This window comes from Fundulus heteroclitus, chromosome 12 (genome assembly GCF_011125445.2).
Source record: "Fundulus heteroclitus isolate FHET01 chromosome 12, MU-UCD_Fhet_4.1, whole genome shotgun sequence".
NCBI classification, from domain to species: Eukaryota; Metazoa; Chordata; class Actinopteri; order Cyprinodontiformes; family Fundulidae; genus Fundulus; species Fundulus heteroclitus.
In genome coordinates, this window is record NC_046372.1 from 9,732,873 (window position 1) to 9,752,447 (window position 19,575).

Sequence of the window (19,575 nt, forward strand, 5' to 3'; positions counted from 1 at the left end):
GTGGAAAAAGTTTTGAAATATTTGATTACGGTCTCATTTAAAAAAAAAAAAAAAAGACCCAACAGCCACCGCCATGCTACTTTTGCAGAAAAGTTGTCGGGGCGCCCTCTTAACTCTCATTTGCTGCTCTGCATGTTCATGTAGAATGTGCCTTTCGCTGAATAACACATCCGGCACATATTTTTGTTTCTGTGCTGTCCCGTTGTACTCTCTGAGAAAAGCACATTACACGTCAGGACGAATTACACTGAGCTTAGATCCGGAGGGCAGCATCTTTGAAGTTAAAATGGGGGAAAATATAATAAGTATAGGCTTGAGTCCAGATAACTGCGGCTGCCCTCCCAGATGCTTCTCAGAGATTAGAATCATCAGTGTGCAGTGATCTGCTCTATCATATGGCTCTCCTACAGATTTGGCAGCAGTTTTTTTTTTTTTCTTTTTAAAAAAAAAAAGGGTTATACAGCCTGGATCAGTGAATATGGACTGAATGAGGGGCTAAGTAAGAAAGTGGAAAAAAAGCCTTCCATGTGCCGCATATTTGAAACACTACTCCAGTTATTTCAACCCAGCGTTTCTTGATTATATCTTAAGCCTATGTTGCCTAGCAGCAAAAATATTATCAAGCAACATTTTGCCCCCTAACAAAATTTCCCTCTAGAAAGCAAATGATTTGAAGAATTCAGGGGTGCAAATGTAACCAGGAGACTCACCTTTGTATAAAGCAGTCGGATTCAGTATTAGGTCTGACCTTCATATCTCACATCAGCTCTAAGCCGCAAATACCAAGCAGGTGTGGTGATATCATCACATATCATTCAATATACCACCGAGCCATGTGAAGGATATAGAACAGCGCTCGAGCTGAAAGGGTGAAGACTACAGAGATGAACTCGGAGAACTTTCCACAACTGGGGTTTCTTTACAGAAGGAAAAAACATGTTTTCAGTCATAAGCTTCCAGCCCTTTGTCAACTTTTAATTGGATAATTATGTTTAGTGCTAAAAAGTTGTACCCATGATAAACAGTAATTATTCTCTATTCAAAAATGTCAAAACATGAAGTCAAAATATGGTCATATATACTAGCATAATTTATTCATTAAAATCTTAGGCAAAATGAAGAAAAGTGGAAACACCTTTACCGTTTTCTCAGGAATAAGAGTAAATAGCTGGTAGGTGTTAATGAGCAAATGTATTTAGCAGATTTACTCTGAAGGTGGTCGGCAGAATGTTTAAGAACCCTTTGTTTGCTTGTCTGGAACACCAAAGGGCCTTGAACTGAAGTAATCCGTCTTCCATTTATTCTGAGAAAGGTCATAAGGTCATCTCTAAACAATCTGGACTCCTTCCTACTGGAGTGATGCATTGCTTGTATGTAAGAGTTATCAATAGAGGTGAAACAAAACATCGCCTTGCATGAGACTAGATGATACATGAATTTATGTTTGGAGACAAGACAAGTTTTTAACCATTTTTTTTTATTTTATGTACTGCAGCTGAGTGAGAAAATATTTGCGTATTTTACCACCAAAGTGAGGACATTGATGTAAAATGAAAACCTTTTATTGGTCCTCTCTTTTTTTGTGCTAGCGGTTAGGTTTAGGACTGAGGTGTCAATTAGGTTTAGGTTATATGTAATGGTGAAGTTTAATGTTAGGGTCACGGTAAGGCCATAAAAAGGGTAAAAATGAATAGAAGTCAATGGAAACCAATGCAAAGTCCTTAGTAAGTATGTACCGTATTTTTTGGGGTATAAGCCGCATCATTCAAGAAATGCGTCATAAAGAGGAAAAAACATATATAAGTGGCACCAGACTATACACATTAGACATTTATTTCACACAATTCAAGAATAAAAACTGACATCTAATGTGGTAAGCCAATTTATTAAATTAACAAAAATGACAGGACAGCCTTTTACCCAAAGTGCTTCTTTATTCTCACACCTGGACCCATGTGACACACATTTTTGATACACCAACATACATGGCACGATAGTATACAGCTGTAGAGTTAAAAGAGAGAATTAAGCGAGGGGAAAAAGGAAAACATTTAATTACTTTTAATGTGGCCACAATTTGAAATATAGATGTTCTGTACAAACGACACAAGTTGTTTAAATTAGATCTCAAACTATGGATTTCGTCATTCTGTTGTTGCCACAAACATTGACAACCTGCATAATAACTAAATCAAGAAGATTTGATTTTGCTCATTCAATGCCTGTTGCACATGGCGGTAATTAAATATCAAAATTTATAAACTAAAAGTTTTTCTGCATTCTGATAGGGGGACAACAAAGCAGAGGTCAGCACCATTGTTACTCTTCTGATGATTTCCATCACAGCATTCCAGCTCCAGCTCAAACATTTAGCATTCTCACAACCAGCAATTAGCATTTGATTCAGCATTTTGATTGGACGCCTTGTCGTGTCTGCTATGTTTGCTCAGCAAGTGGAGCTGCACTAAATTAGCATTAATGAATGTTGTGGCCTCTCATCAGTGTGACAGGTCTATTCTTTAGATCTGTTTTAATTGTAATTAAGACCTGATTAACAAGCTGGGGGATGTTTCATACTCAGTTCAGGAATGTAGCATAATATGCTATGAAGGCAATCAGGGAATTGTCATTTTATTTGTTAATGAGGCTCACCCATGTGTCAAAACAAACTTAACTTATTGTCTCTAAAGCAGCAGTGTTTGAAACCCTCTGTTAAGCTGCTCCTCTCCTCATCCTTTCATCCTTTAGGAGTTCAGTTAATGCCTACTTTGTGTTTATGTGGAACGAAATCAATGTTTGCCACTAATTCAAACCTCATTAGGAAGTGTATTGTTTTACAGTGTCATGTTGTGTTGAATTTTAAAAGTGATGGTGTGGTATGGTTGTGAGCAGTCAGTGTCTTATCTGGAGTACAGTGGTAAAGGGGTAAGAATGATTTTATTTGGAAAAATCAAGAAGAAATTGTCATGGGGGACTCACGTCAACAGAGCAGAGCCGGGCAACCTTTCAGCCAATTAACAGCACCGAACTCTTGAGCCGTGATTTACGTTTCCTGTTGTATCATCCCATTACAACAACTACGAGACAGTAAAGTTCAAGGAGCTATAAGTAAGATATTTACTATAAAGTCAACCTAAATAATTTCTCATCTGGGATGGATGTAACATTCCCTATAAACAATCGGTCCTCTCCATCAACAATGTCTTAGTCATGTTTTTCTCCTTTCACACCTAAAGGTACGGTCTGGAACTACTTCGGTTCAGCGTGTAGCCCGCGTTTACTTCCTGGTTCCTCGGCCAATCTTATGAGATTTCCTAGGGTTCCCAGCACAGAGTGCAGCATTTGGTATTTTATCTTGGCAAAAGCGCAGCAGCCTGTAAATATGGGAGCCAGTAAGAGAAGCAGACCAGATATACAACAGAATACAACATTATATTCCTATCCTGTGTTTCACACTATTTAAAAACGGCGTATTAGATTGTTGTGATTGGATTGTATTACTTAAGGAATAGTAAAAGCGTGACATGAATATTTTTCTGGGGAGATTGGATGATATTTAAATGAGCATGATTATATACAGGAAAACTTGCTTAAGGATACACAATCCAAAACCTCCTGGTAGACTACTGAACAGCAGCAGAAGGCAAGACAATGAAAGTTTATTTGTATCGCACATTTCAGTAATGGGTTCATAGTCACCTGGTGACATGGTGATGTAGAGCTGTGTGTCGTCTGCATAGTTATGGTAACTTACGTTGTTGTTTTTTATCATCTGAGCTAGAGGGAGCACGTAGATACTCAATAGGAGGGGATCCAGAATGGACCCTTGGGGCACCATTCTGTTTTTTTTGTGGTCTCTGATGTAAAGTTACCAACTGACACAAAAAAGTTGCTGTTCTTTAAGTAGGATTTAAAACAGTCAAGTGCAGTACCAGAAAGGCCAACCCAATTTCTTAGGTGCTCTAACAGAATGGAACAATATTGAATACTTTACTGAGATCCAATAGTACCAGCACTGTGGTCCTTCCACAGCCTGTGTTTATATTGATGTCAACAAACACCGTGACAAGGGCAGTTTCTGTATTGTGGTGAGAATGGAAACCTGACTGGAAAACGTCAAAGCGACTGGTCAATGTTAAAGTGTTTAACTCTTGAAACACAGCTTTTTCAATAATCCTATTAATAAAGGGAAGGTTGGAGATGGGCCTGTAGTTCTGCAGAAGTAGCATTATTGTACAAATTTACTTGCATGATGAAATAATACATTTTGAATAGCTCTCGGACGCAACAGTGACAGAGTTAAAATACCTACTTTAACATTTGCTTTTGTGGTAATCTGAAACGAACACCAGGGCCTTAACAGCTTTTGGTCTCATTCACCTCTTTCTGAAAGCTTGGATTGAGGTGTCGTTTTGTTCTCCCCATGTGTTTTACAAACGGACCGAGGCGGCCAGGGAGGTAGAAGTCAGTCCGCCTCTGTTACGCCCCCAACTCGCCAAGCGAGGTAGTTACAGCCCCACATTGGTTGACTTGTGCAGGGCCAAACCGGTTTTAGGGGTCAAGAGAGTCATGTAGTGATAATGTATAGTTTGTGCGACCAGACAGGGAATGATTTAGAAGCAGAAACAAGACTCAGAAATAATTTACAAAGAGAAGAGTAAGATGGCGATATATATGATTTAGATTTGAAGCATTTGCTCGGCCAACAACCGAGTCGCTTCACTGTGTTGGTACACCATTGTAGTTTTGAAGGAAATGTTATGAGGAGATTTTAAACCCACATTTTATGTGTAGTTCTGTACTGTCAACCTGCGGTGCTTGCTTTCTGAAAGCTTACAGATGTGGGAGTGACATGACGTTCTCCAATTGTGATTTATGAATGGCCAGAAGAATCTCGGCGATGACTCATCTGAGGCTATTTATATTGATAAATATCAATATATATAGGAATATTTTAGCTTAACTATATAAATAATGTATTAGGTCTGCACAATATTAAGAAAAGGAAATGTAGAAGAGTTTTGTAATGGTGATGACTTGCAGTAGAAAAATTGCTTAACTCAACAACATCAATATCTGTTTTGGATCCTTTGCTTACATTTAGCTCAAATAGGGAACAGTCTAGCAGCTATAACAAAGTAAAATTCAGTATTTCAACTCATAGCCATGGTTTTAATTGAAAAAAAGTTGACTCTAGCTAAATCTCCTGCTTTGGTAAAAAATAAAAAAATAAAGTCAATGTAGTTTTAGCTTCCAAACTGAACATCCTAATTCCATCTAAAAACATTTACTATTGCATTAAACAACAAAACATCACCAGATATATTACTACTGTAGAAAGCCTGAATGCATTGTACTTATGTTAGCATCTAATATTTCTTGCAGACCAAGACATTCTTAGCAATTTTGACATTACGTCCAGAGTTAACAATAAATTAGCATAACATAGTGCAGCCCCGCAGTGTATAAGTCGGTAGAAAAACTGTGGCCAGACCCGTCAAGAATCTTGAAACTGTATGGAGAAAAAAAAAATAGCGACATGCCAAGCTAATTTTCTGCTCAAATTGAAATTCTGCATAAATACAGATGGATTAAAATGGTCTTAGTATACCCAGAAAAGGGCACTCTGTAAGTTACTTTTAGCACAGTCGGAGAATCCCATAAAGAAAAGGACACAGAGATTTGGAACACTGCAGGCATCCTTTGATTGCAATATCCTTTTTCATGCCCTGTATGACTAAACCTCAAGGATAAAATATCTGAAAGGTCCCCCCACACCCCCCCCCCTCCCTCACACACCCCCGTTCATATTATCCGCAGGAGCGCTCCACTTGTTGAGTTTGATCTTTTCATTGCACGAGGAACTGTGATGATTTGTTTTATAAAACTGCCTGGCGGTTAGGATATTCATATTAGCTTAGCAAAAATAATGTGAAATCTTTAAAGCAATATCCCGAAACACTGTTTTATTAATGGATCAGCCAATGGATCGCTGAACACAGCTCCGAACTTGTTGGTACAATTTTCTCATTTTGAGTCTTACTCGCAGACTTAATGCACCTTTCCTTGAGTTAGTGTGTCATCTTACATTTAAAAGGCAATCTTTTTCTATCACTTTATATTGCTTCACTCGAAAGATTAGCGAGGCGGGATGTTTTGGCTCTCACCGAAGGATTTTTAAATCGCAAATTCGAAACAGATGCATGCGGGGAGATTTTCAACCTTTTGGTTATGATTAGCTTAATTTTCTGGCATCACTGCCATCCTGAAAAAGTCTGAGCCACGCGGTGGGTTGACACCTGACTTTTAACTCACTGTAAAGTTTCTTGGCAATCAGCAGAGAGAGGCTGAAAGTGTATTGCTGCCTTTTCTTTTCAGCCCAGAGTTTCCATTTTCTCTCTGTGACCCAAGAGGCATTAGTGTGCTGTCTCCTCCAGAACACTTATTTCTTCGATTCATCTGGTTTCATACCAGCTCTTTTTTTTTTTTTTTTTTTTTGTTCTATCAATATTTCGAGTTACCAAGGAACTGCAGACCGTCCCTGCTTGTGTTTTGCATCGGGGAAGAAAAAGAAGGAATTTGAAGATAACGAGCTGTTTGTTGCCAAAGCAGGGGTCCATAACATAAAAACCCAAAAGCTCTGATGGAAGAATCCTGCAGGAAAAGTGAAAAACTTTGTCAGTAGCATGGCAGCAACAGTTCACTTTGTCTTTAACAGTTGTGTGCGTATGCATACATCCTTTCCCCTGAAAAGCAACATGCTCTCGGGTGGACAGGGGGGTGGGGGGGGGGGTTCTGGGTGGGTTGCATTTAAGCCCTTCCGGTCTCCAGGGTTATTCTGTCTCTGCTCTTTGTCAGCTTCTCAGACTCTCTCACCCTTGGCTCAGTGATTGTCTGATAGAGTGTTAGACTGGCAAAGATGTGCAAGAGAGGCTATTAGCCGCTTGTCTTTCTAGTCCTCTGAGAACATGAAGGCCTCATTAGCCCAGTGAGCTCAGCTGTCCTCTGGTACTAAACCCGCCGACACAGTCCAATTGTGTTTGCGGATAAGCATGTCCGTACACTTCATGCTCTAAAGCGAACTGTCTATTCTGTGTATTAGTTGAGAATTCAGTAACTTCTATGATGTCCGGGCCCAATCCCAATGTATCTGCTCAGCCCCTGGTATTTGGAGGCAATGCAGAAATTATTACCGTGTTTAAAAGGAAAACAAAACTCTAAATTATGGCTTTCAATAAGTAGACCTCAAACAATAATTGTCTTACAGTTTTCTAAATTAGAGAATATGTTTATTAATAATATTACTGAATGCATTGTATTCACTAATATCATGCAAACACATTAGAAAATGTAAGAGTTAATAATGTGTTGTAGTTTTTTTCCTTGTTCCTTGTTTTTTTAAAGGAGAAGTCCGGTCAAAATCAGAATTCAAACTGCTGAAAGTACTTTAAATATAAAACTACTACATACTGTGCAAAAAATTATAAGTTTTTTTAATTAATAATAATTCTCATTTAATCATGTTTATGTGGAGGAATCCATCTTGGTCAAGAATAGTACTGTCACCTCCCATTTTTTGACGTCACTCGGCGGACCCGCTGTTGAGCAAGTTTCAACGCTCTGTTTGTCACAGCGCACTATTTTCCAAGATCAAACTCAGTCGGGTCCTACAGTATATATCTATACACGCATGTGTGTGTGTGTGTGTGTGTGTGTGTGTGTGTGTGTGCGCGCTCCGCGCAGCACGGCTTTGCACCGGCGCTGCAGCTGAGCGCGCGCACACACACACACACACACACAGCGGAGGAGAGATCGCTGAAGTGACTTAAGTTATCTGATTATTATAGTATAAGTATTAAAATATAAGAGCATTCCAGCACATGCTGGGCTGAGCACGGCTTTGCACCGGCGCTGCAGCTGAGCGCGCGCACACACACACACACACACACACACACACACAGCGGAGGAGAGATCGCTGAAGTGACTGTGTTGAAATAAGCAATGTTTTTTTCCTCTTTTACCAGTTGTGTTGGAACATCAGATGGCCATGCACGTGGGCATTGTTGCTTCAGCAATAACTCTTGTTAATGTCAGCGGTGAAGTCCTCTGGAAATCAGAAAAAATTATTGATGATCGCAGCTATGTAGAACGGCTCCTATTGACTTTGCATGGAAAGCGGAGAGAAATGCTGTCGCCGCTTCCGCTTTTCCACGCCCCAGGATGTGATGTCAAACGCTCATTACTGCCCAAATATGGGCAGTAATGTCAGCCCCCATACACAGTGATTCAGACGACAATTTATGTTTTTATTTTCTTATTGATTAAAGATAAGTTCATTAAATAACCACAAATGTATTAGTTTTAGTTATAGCTAATGATACCCTGATTTTTCCTTGTTGACCGGACTTCCCCTTTAAAGACAAGGTTCTGCATTTGTGAAAAATTTTTAATCGCAGTCTTTTGCAAGAGCACAAAAAAGCTGTCGAAGGGAAAAGATTCAGTCACTGCAATCCATTTAAAAGGTTTCTGTTTCTTCCTTCGTCTTGTGCCAGACCTGCATCTGCCATCAGGTCCAGGATGCCTCCTGCAGGAGCACGTTCCAGCCGCCGACCGTGTCCAGATCTTAGCACACAAACACGGCACTGACGAGTTACTCAACATAGAAAAATAAAAAAAACACAAAAAAACATAAACATTTGTCCATGTAAATGTATCCGGAATAACCGCTCAAGTCTTAGGCGAAAATCAGCTTTGCATCCTATAATCAGAAAGCAAGACAACAATTAGAATCCTTTGGCATCTTGATTTAAAAACATTGACTTGATAGGCTACTTGTTAGTCACATTTTGTTTTGTTTCTTGCCTTTTTGGATGCAGGAACACAGAAATATTTGAATGACAGCAGCTTTTCAGGGAATTAAGCTAGACAAAGATCCAGCATAAACGAGCCCAGAGACTAGAAGAGAAGTGAACAGGCAAACAATAAACAGGTAGAGAGTGAGATGCAAGTAGAGTTGAATGATTTAGCTCATCTACCACCATTTAGCAACTTTTAGCGGCTTTAGCTTGTAAACGATAAAATTAAGGTGATCTAGTTCTTTTTGGTTCCATTGATTTAAACCAAAATGTAAAACTCAACTTGGTGCGCAGAAAGATTCCAATTTAAACCAGCTCCCATCACGTCTTAGCTTGATGATTACAATATGTTTGTTTATGTTTTACAGGTGAACGAGGAGACCGTGGAGAGGCTGGTGGTCCAGTACCCTCACATCGTGTTCAGCACAGTGATGCAGGACTGCAAGAGAACCCTGGAGAGAGCTTATCAAATGGGCTGGAGCCCCAACACGTCTAACTCTTCGTAGCTACCGCTGCGTCGCAAACGTGCACAGACATAAACACGCAGTTTCACACACACGTGCGCATTAAGTGCAGTTCATCCGTCTGGGCTTCTCATTTACCCCTCAGTCATGCATGTTAACATGTAGCGACACAATCGAGAGACAGAAAAAAAAAAACAACACATTTAAGGTAAATCTGTTAGTTTCTCTGCATCCACCACGTCTAGGTTCTGATCTGAAGCAGCTTTTTACAGACATCATCTTCTATTAGTTAGGACCGCCAAGTTCCATTGTTAGATTTTCTTTGCATCATCTTGATTTCGACGTAAGTGTGCAAGCAGTTTGATTAGTTTTGAATATATATATCTATAAATAATACCTGAACAAAAGAAGACTTGTTACATCAAAGATATTTAGCCATAGTTAGACCAGAGTGATTTTATTTGACGAAAAGGGCAGGAAAAAAAAGTCTGTTTCCTCGGATGGAACCGCTGGATTAGATCTCTTGTCCACGTCAGCCCGTCGAGATGTCCGCTTCCCCTCCAAACTGCTGCGCTCAGCTGCCGGAGAAGGAGGCAGAACACCTGGAGGAAATATATTTGTCATCTGACCGCTTAGGACTGGACTGCCACGGCTTTGGACCCCACTTGAGTCATTTTGAAGAAAATTGTCAGCGGGGCCTTTTTCTCCCCATTTGGACAACGGCTTTTCTTCACTTTGGACGTCGGCGCAGTATTATCTGTTTTTGTGGATTTGGAGCGAACGTTGACGACCCTCCGTGTGAGAGACCCGGGAACAGTCGTTTTCACGCCAACGGAGGGTCATTGTCGTTAAAGAGTGCATGTTTCTGTTTGTTTTATCTTTGTTTCAGAGTGTTAGTGATGTGAAGGTGAAACTGAGAACTGTGTGACTTCGGGTTCTGCTCTGCGTTATTTAAGGTGCATAGATTAACTACGACTGAGCATCACATAATCTTTTTTTTTTTTTTTTCGTAAGAAATTTAACGTTGCTTGATATAGAGATTGCCTTTTTCCACAAAAACCAAAAACCAAACTCTCTTGGCCGTGTTGTTAGAACATTGGCCTGCAGAAAAAGTGAAGCGGTTGTTGATTCCCATCAGATTGACAACCTGAATCTCGCTTTATTGAAGTGTTTATTTCATGTACGTTTATACTGAAGCATTATTAGGCTCATTTAAACTGAATGGGATTTATTTAGCCTACTGTTAGTTTTGATTATATCCTTGTTAGCTAGCATTAGCTCTGTAACGCGGCGAGCGGTTTACCTTTATTTAGCCAAACGCGTTGTAACCTCCTCAGTTTGCATCGCACAACTAGATCGGGACTCTTCGAACACAAGCTTACGAGAATAGCATTGTGTGATTTATGTTTGACTTTTAAAGAACTGATCTATGGGTTTCAATAATTACAGGCGTTACAGTTGGACATTTTAGGGTTGCAAATAATTATGCGAAGAAGGACAAGGGTGGGTATGGAGTGGACTGGTGGCAAGACTGCAGAGTGATTTTACTCGCATCTCAATCGTGAGCAGAGAGAGCAACCATCTGTTAAGCCTCAGCAGAGCAAGTCATGAAACAAACTAGTGGAAATTAGTGGATGGGAATTGGTCTTGTTTCCGTCATTCAATAGAAACTCAGTACTGTACAATTTAAAAATCAAGGAACCAGGGTATTTTTCTAAGGTGTGAACCAACTCTGGACTCTAACCACCACCTCACAGGAAGAACCCGTCAAGGAGCCCAGAGTTTGAGTTGAGTGCAAACTTTGTTAGCACGTAGAGATTACAGAGAGTTCAAAAAAAAAACTCATTTTAACCTTGTCAGGATTTATCTGCATTACCCAAAGGAACATTTGTCCTTTGGCCGTGTTTTTGATCTTTTTATTCTTTTTTTAATCCCTGTAGGCACTTCCTTCCTCTGCTAGATGTTGAAAAAAATTGATTCCTGATTTGCAAAGGCAGCCATAATGGACTGGATTCACATGATGATAAATAAAAACACTACAACTTCAGCATTTTCCATGTTTCCTTTCTGTGTGCACGTTATGGAGGACAGAAGGTAACATTGAGAATGAAAGCAAAATAATTGCTGGTTATGTTGTATCTTCCATTGCAACTCATGCTGGATGTTTAGAGTCGTTCTGCAGGAAGTTGAATGTCTGTCCCAGTCTCACGTGTTTTGCAGCTTACAACAAGTTTTTTCATCCATCTTTCCTGGATTGAAAGGTGGGAAATCATCCCCACATCATAATACTGCCACTTGTTTCACAACAGGGTTTGGTGTGTTTAAGATGTTTTTTCTGTCCCAAATAGCTTTTTTAAAATGTAAGGTAAATATACACACAACATTTTTTGGTCTCATCTGACCAGAGCACCTTCCTCCACATGTTTGCTACATTTTCTACATGTATTGTGACTAACCGCACGCAAGATGATTTAGTTTCAGCAATTCCACAGTCTTCCATAAATGCCTGACATGGGGCGTGCTTAAGTAGATTTTCTGTGCAGCTCCTCCAGAGAGAAACCAGCTGCTTGCTTCCTTCTGTGTTGAATGCTCTCTTTGGATTGAAAAGTGCTCTATAGCTTCCGATATGGTTTAGAACCTAAAGTGTGAACAAGTTCAAAGGAGTTTAATAATTTTCCAGGTACTGTAAGCAAGAATGCAACTTAAATACCTGCACTTCCCAAGTAAATGTGCTTTCTGTGCGGGATGTTGTTCCTTTTTGCCTTTCTGCTCTTTTTAATGTTACGCTTGGATTATAAAAAGCCAGTATCAGCTTATTGCTTAGGTTATGTACTCAGGTAGGGTGTCAGCAGCTCAACAGATATGAAGCGGATATTTATTTTTTTTCTTAACAGCTGATGTTTGCCCTAAAAACCCTGGTTGCTGAGGCTCTTTCTGGGAATTCACTTCAAAAGGACTTCACACCGCCACGGTATGCTGTAATAAAATGGTTAAGTTTACATTCAGCACATGTTACACCTGTGTTTTCAGGTAAAATGTAAACAAGGTTAAGTGCATTTCTTTTAACCTAAGCCAGAGAGTGACACAACGTTTCTTTAAGATAAGGATGTTTACCACAGATACTGCTGCATTTGTTGCGCTTTTTTTTTTCCTTCTCCAAGCACCTGAATCTCTATTAAGGGACACTTTGAAGGTCAGAACTATTTACGATCACAGGAGTCCCACATCTGAGACAAAGCGAGGAGACATCAGCTTGCTGCCCAGCAAGACAGCAGAGGCCTCAAAGAGCTAACAAGCTGCCCCTCAATATGTCCCACTGTCTCCGGCAGTATTGTCCCTTTCAAGTGTCTGTTTTACTCCCAACGTGTTCTGTGTTGTTTCATGTCTGCTGATCAAACGTGGGGGAAAAAGCATCAAACGGGATACGAAGGTGGGTTCCGTCCACGTTGTCAGCAGATTGAGGTTCTGCTCGCTGGAGGGTTTTAAATCTTAAAACCTACGGAAAATGAGAACTCTTTGTGTTGCTGTAATTCATGTGAAAGGTGTGTAAAAGTTTCAGACTTGTAAACAAAGTTGTTGTTTTTGTTATTTTATTGGTGCAGGACGTGTTGAAAATGGAAAACGACGCATCAGAACAGTCCTACTTATGTGGGGGTCTAGTTTTTCACTTAGCCAAACAAGCCTCCAGGAGCTTCGCCCAGCTGCATTTATTTTTTTCTTTTTCAGGCTGTATTTATCGTTCCATTTCAATTTGTTCTATTACAAATTTTCTCAACATAGTTCTAGTTAGAGTAATGATTTACTGCAGTGGGGTTAAGTAAAGGTAACAGCTGTTCTTCACATCTCTCAGCACTCAGCCATGTTGACAGGAGAACGTTTTTTCAAAGGGCTTGAACCCGAGCAGACGCTGCAAACTGTTTAAAAATTATTTTTTTTTAACGTTTAGGTTTTCCATAAAACAGATGTCTTTGTGTCTAAAAATGTGTTACTGGCATATTTCCGTTTAAACAGTTATTAGTCATTATGTGTGTTCTGCATTTATTAGGTCCCTGGGAAGCAAGATTGAGCAACAGAAAATGAAAACATTGTTTTCAGAGTGCTTAAAAAACTCCCAGATACGTATGATTTAATTAGAGGTTTTCACCCACATCCAAAAGGAAAAGTCAGGCTAAGTATTGATATTTATAATAAAAACTCAAAAAAAAAAAAAATGCAAAAAAAACCCCAAAAAAACCTTTTAACAGCTAAAAGTATTTTGGGGTGTTTGCACATCTAGACTCTGAAATGTTTGGCCGCTCGTCTTTGCAATATAACCAAAGCTCAGTCAGATCGGGTGGACGGTGTCTGTGAATTGCAATTTCACAGCCTTGGCACGCGTTCTGATTTAGATTTTAGACTGCATTTTGGCTGGTCTCAACACTGGCTGTGTGTATAGAGTTTAGAGTCCGTTACATGTTTTCTGTGTTTAGCTGCATCTGTCTTCCTATCGACTCTGACCAGCTCAGTTAGAACAGCATGATGACTTTTCAAGCGACTCTAATATCGTTTGGTAAATCCTTCACAGAGCAGCTGTATTTAAACTCAGATTTAGGTCTGTTTAATTTAGGTATTAAAGTCAGGGGGTTGAATACAAATGCAGCTAATGCGTTTTTTTTTTGTTTTTGTTTTTTTTTGCAGATATATGTCCATAGAGGTTCGTGGTTGTGGCGTGAATGAATGTAAAAAAAAAAAAAGTTTGAGGGGTTTGGCGCCGTATGTCTCCTTCAGTCTCCTGACTTTAACAAGTAGAGACCATTATTATCCGGACCGGTCATTTCTGAGTCTCTTGCAGTCTTCCTGATTTCAGACAGACGAGGCATTTTAATTTCTCTGCAACAAATGAGCTGATCTCTTTTCACTTGATTCTCGTTTCTCTCTCAAGTAAATTATGCAGCTTGCGGAATTTTATCGCCACCAATTAGGTCGGCCTCGCAAATGAGAGGCAGTGCCAACGGTTCTCGAGCTGATTGAGGTGAATTCAACTTGCTCACACTCCTCGGACTTCTGCAATATTCATCAAGGTGGAGGAACGCATTCGGACGACGCTTTGATGAGAGTCTGCCCTTTGGGATCGAAAGGAGAGTGCAGGTCTATTCCAGGTTGACTGTGGAGAGCAGTAATTAAACATAGTAAATATTCATACGTTCACTTACATATTAATGAGGTGCTGATAGGAATTGACGCTGACCATACAGGACATTTGTCATGTCGGACCTGCAAGGACATTAGTCGAGTCTTCCTGAGAAATTAGTATTTTTCTAGACCTAATCATAGCCGACATTGACGGATGTCCTCGTCTGAAAAGGCAGAGGCTTGTTTGAACTTCTTCACAAGAATTGATGCGTGACGTCTCGGTCATAATGAAGGCTTTGTTTTTTTGAAACAGTCGACCCACCTTCCTCAAGCGTTCGTGTGTTGACAAGTTTATTATGTCAAAGCTGATTAGTTATACTTTAGAACTGGATGCAGATGTTTACGACGGAAGGCAAACCGGTTTATATGTATTCGATTCAATTCAAAGATGCTTTATTAATCCCAAAGGGGAATTAAATGCTGATGTAACTCATCTTACAGGGGGAGAACTCATCTTCAGCGAGATGAGATGCTGATGGCTGCAGGCAGGATGGATCTCCTGTAGAGGTCCGTCTTACAGCGGATCAGTATAAGCTTCTGACTGAAGACACTGTTGTTTCATGACAGTCTGATGATGAAGAGGATGCTCACGGTTGTCCATAATGTTTTTCATTTTATGAAGAATCCATCTCTAGAGATTCTAGACGGATCCCTAGAACAGAGCTGGCCTTCTTTATGAGGTCGTCGAGCTTCGTTAGGTCCGTTGCTTTGATGCTGCTACCCCAAAAGATGATGTCAGAGGAGATCACACTCTCCACAACAGACTTATAGAAGATGTGCATCATCTTGCTGCAAACCCAGAAGGACCTAAGCTGCCTCAGGAAATACAGTCTGCTCTGTACCTTCTTATAGACAGCTTCACAGTTGCAGTCCAGTTTGTAGTCCACGTGAACACCAAGACATTTATACTCCTCCATCACCTCCACTTCTTCTCCCAGTATTGTAACAATGATGGTACTATTCCTGTTTCTCTTTAATTCTACAGTCATCTACCTTGTTTTATCTACATTCAGAATGAGATGACTGTTTCCACACCGTGCCACAAAGCAGTCCCCCAGTACTCAGCTTCCTGTCCATCTCTGATGCACCCAACGACTGCACAGTCATCTGAGTATTACTGAAGATGGCAAGAGTCTGTCTTTTAGTGGAAGTTTGAGGTGTAAAGAGTGAAAAGGAATTTGTGATGGAACAGTCCCCTGTGGTGCTCCTATGCTGCTGACTACCTGGTTGGACACACAACCCTCCAATCTCACAAACCGTGCTCTGTTTATTAGGTAGTCTGTGATCCAGGCGATTGTTGAGGCCTCCATCTGACTCTTCTGGAGTTTCTGACATTACAGCAGGTTGAATTGTGTTAGATGCACTGGTGAAATCAAGGAACCTGATCCTCACAGTGTTTGTCTGCCTTGTCTAAATGACAGTGGGTTTGTTGAAGCAGGTGTATGATGACGTCTTCAGGTCCAACTCCATGGCAATAAGCAAACTGCAGGGGCTCCTAGCTGCTTGTTTGCTTACTCAGGTGGGCCAACAGGAGTCTCTCCAGGAAATTCATGATGTGGGGTTTTACCATACATAAACATGATAAAAGTCTTATAGAAAAAACAAATGAATAGAGATGAGAAACCAAATACTTAAAAACATGAAATACAAGTTAAAAACACGACACATCACATAATAATCATCCATCCATCCATTTTCTAATCCGCTTTATCCCTCATGGGGTCGCAGGGTGCTGGTGCCTATCTCCAGCGTACACTGGGCGAGAGGCGGGGTACACCCTGGACAGGTCGCCACATAATAACCATTTAAATCCTAATTTAAGATGATAAAATGCAAAGACATATGATTTAAAACATAAAAAGCAAATGCTTATTCCAGAGCCGAGGAGCAGAGAAACTAAATGCTGCCCGACCTGCTTTGATTCTGGTCCTTCAAACAATGAGTGAGCAGCTCTGGTGACCCAATGAGCTTTAGATATTTTGGACACACTAGTAATTTTATCATTAAAAATTTTTTTTAATGCGCGTTTTGAAATATCGCACTGGGTTGATGGTAATGGCAAAGTTCAATATAACTTCCTCAGTTTCACAAAAGGTTTTAGGCTCACTTGAGGTGGTTTGTGGCTTTTCTGAAAAAGAATTGATGAACAAAACAGGAGATGGAGACCCATTTACCGAATAAGGTCTGACATAGCGAACATTTACGTCACGTGAATGATCGGCTGTTTCAGTTGCGGATATTCCCATGACGAGCATAGAATAGCATTTGTTTCTCTGTGTCTCCGGGCAGCAAGTAACATCGCCAATACTAGCTGACATAACAGAACGATTACAACTTGCCTGATGGCAGCGCATTCCTGAAAACCTCCCTCCTTTTTTCTCAGATTCTAATTTGCAACCACTACTTCCCATTTATTACAGCCATGTGTAATGTCAGCTTCTGATGAAATTACACTTTACGTCGGCTGGTAAATTTGCTCCAAGCTAGTAGATGGAAACACGTCTAATTCTTTTTTTTTTTCTTTTTCTTCTTTGCAACATTTTAAAAGTTCGCTTTAAAAAATTTGGAAGACATTTTGGTGGAAACACAGCCATTGACTGACTGAAGTAGAATGTGGGCAAATTGTGACACAGAAATATATGGCTATATGTCTTCAGCATAGATATTGATAGAGATAATGTGTTGCTCCATAATCAGAACTTAGGGGATCAAATAAATGTTAAATCTAAGAGACCCGACATGAAACCACTAGGAACCCTAAATGTGATCGTTACTTGCTCAGATAATCACCGAAGGACGCACTGTGGTGCTGGTCTACTAGATGAGCTCTGAACTGGCATAAGGAACCCAGTAACTTGCTGCTGCTAACAGCGGTGGTGCTCAAGTCCTGGTTTATTGCGCTCCTTTGCCATTAAATTCTTTGCTGACTTTCTCAAGGTGTAAAAGTAAGCCATCTGTCACAGAACATTTCATTTGGAGACCTTTCACCCCTGCTTTGACAACCCAATGGATCAGTATTGTTTTTTATAAAACCTAAACATAGCTTGCTGTAAAGAAATGCAGTTTTGTGACTCCAGTTACAGATATCTGTCAGCAGGAAGTCACATGGAGTTATTCTGGTCTGATATGGGGTTATAAAATGTATAACTGAGAACAGAATCTTAGTCATTCTAAATAGGGTTTAATATAAAACTTCAGTTTGTAGGATATACATAGTTAAATTATGATATGTTAGGAGTTTTAACCATTATTTGTCTCATGAGATCATCAAAAATACTTAACTACTAAAAGAAATAAACTGGTAGATCCTTGGGTATGAAATAGTGTGTCAGTTAATTAAGATCAAACAGACTGTGAGCCATACTGATCACAAAAGGTGTTGTATGTACATAGTTTAGGAGTTTTCCATACAGTACAGCTTGGGTAATGTAGTGTTTCCACAAATTTCTTAATCTATATTTTGTCCTCAAATACTTTGTACTGGCAACACTGTATACACTTGAGCTATTTACTGTGTCTTGAATCTTTTTTTTTTTTTTTTTTTTTTTTTTAATAAAACTTTTTTTTTTGTTTTTAGCTATGGAGCGGTACTGTAAACTCTTGGACTCTATTTTCCTCTTCTCAGCATAGTACATTTAGACATCTTTCAAGCTCTCAACTCTATTAGATTTTTTAGTTTTTTTAAGGTTTTTCATTTGTCAGAAATGGTTTGCAGGACATCGGTGTTTTAGGTCAAACACTTCCTTTTTTGTCCTCCACTCACCTGTTGTCCTCTTAGTAAAGCACACACTGCCAAATCAGCTGTCATGGTTGGTAAGATATAATGGCTGGATATAAATTAGCAAATAAAACAGAGGAAGGCCTTCAGAGATCCTAGAGAACCGTTGATTAGAACCATTTTAAAAGGTTACAAGAAACTCCCCAACTCCTTTAATACGTTAAAGCATTTTCATAGAACTGCATCTGCCTTAGTTTAAACGGTCTTCTGCGTCAGGTCCACTTTGCCAAGGCTTTCCTTCATTCTCTGCGTTCTGCACTGGATCCTCTTTCCTCTGGCACCTCCCTGCATTCTCTCCCCATCACCCCTGCCCTCTACAAACCCAGATTCTTTCCCTTCCCCCTGGAAATTATGTCAATCATGTGTCTGCATCTGGCCTGACAGTTCCTTGAGCTTAAAAATTTATCAGCATATAAAAGTAAAAAAAAAAAAATAAAAAAATCATCTCTGTCCATCATCGTATAGTTTTCTCACCTCCCTCCTTCCCAGTGGAACGAGTGGGTATTTTTCCTCCTCCAGCTACCTGCTCCGTATGTCTGTTGAATGTTATTTATTCCACAGTTGTGGGAAAGAGTATATTGTTGAGTAGTGAAGATGGTAATGGGTTGACTTTGTAACTGACACTGGCTTTGAGCTGTAGGTCTGAGCCGAGTGTTTGTATTCATTACTCCAGAGGAGCCTGTGCAGCTCGGGCCCAAAGGAGACCCGCAGAGACCAACGGAGGAAAGCGCTTAAATTACACCGCCTCTTTTTCTTATTTTGGACCACTAAAGCCAGTTAGAGGAGGAGACATTTTTCCCTCCCAGTCACTGAATCTGGAAATTGAACTTGAATATGATAGACCCCGGCAGTCTTTAGTTTGATGTATGAAGATTTATGAGATTGAATCCACCTGTAATGGGTTTCCTTCTACTTGGGGCTACCGCTAAACTGGCTCACTTCTCTAGTCCTTACGAAGATAAAAAAAGAAAGAAAAAGGAGTAGCAGGAGTTGTTAATCCACAAAGTTTTGACACTCTCCCAATAGGCTCCTCTCCTGCTGCCTGGGGAGAACATCCACCAATGAGCGCCCTGGAAAAACCGAGGTGTGCGTCTGCAAGGATAATGAAGTCGGTGTGATTCCCTGCGTTCCACGGCTCCGTGTAGATGTTGTCTCTCTGTCTTTCAAGCTCCAGTTAATTGCGGCGTTTAGGCAGAGCTCAGTTTAGCTTCCAAACGGCAAAGGTTAATTAGCAACAGAAGGATCTCCACGCTAGATATGTTGACATTTACATTTCTGCCTTGGCTAAAACAAGAAAGAGCCCCCC

General features: G+C 40.1%; 1 protein-coding gene across 3 annotated transcripts in view; it reads left to right on the top strand.

The window, feature by feature from the left end:
- Positions 1 to 11,366, top strand: part of fbxl17 (F-box and leucine-rich repeat protein 17) — a 348,909-nt gene extending 337,543 nt beyond the window's left edge. For 2 of the 3 annotated variants that reach the window (XM_036143888.1, XM_012869993.3), the window contains exon 11: positions 9,224 to 9,361. In XM_036143888.1, the coding sequence (XP_035999781.1) occupies positions 9,224 to 9,361 (138 nt within the window). Of the gene's footprint in view, positions 1 to 9,223 lie in introns of all 3 variants that reach the window. The other variant, XM_036143889.1, reaches the window with a different exon arrangement.
- The last annotated feature ends 8,209 nt before the right edge of the window (positions 11,367 to 19,575 follow it).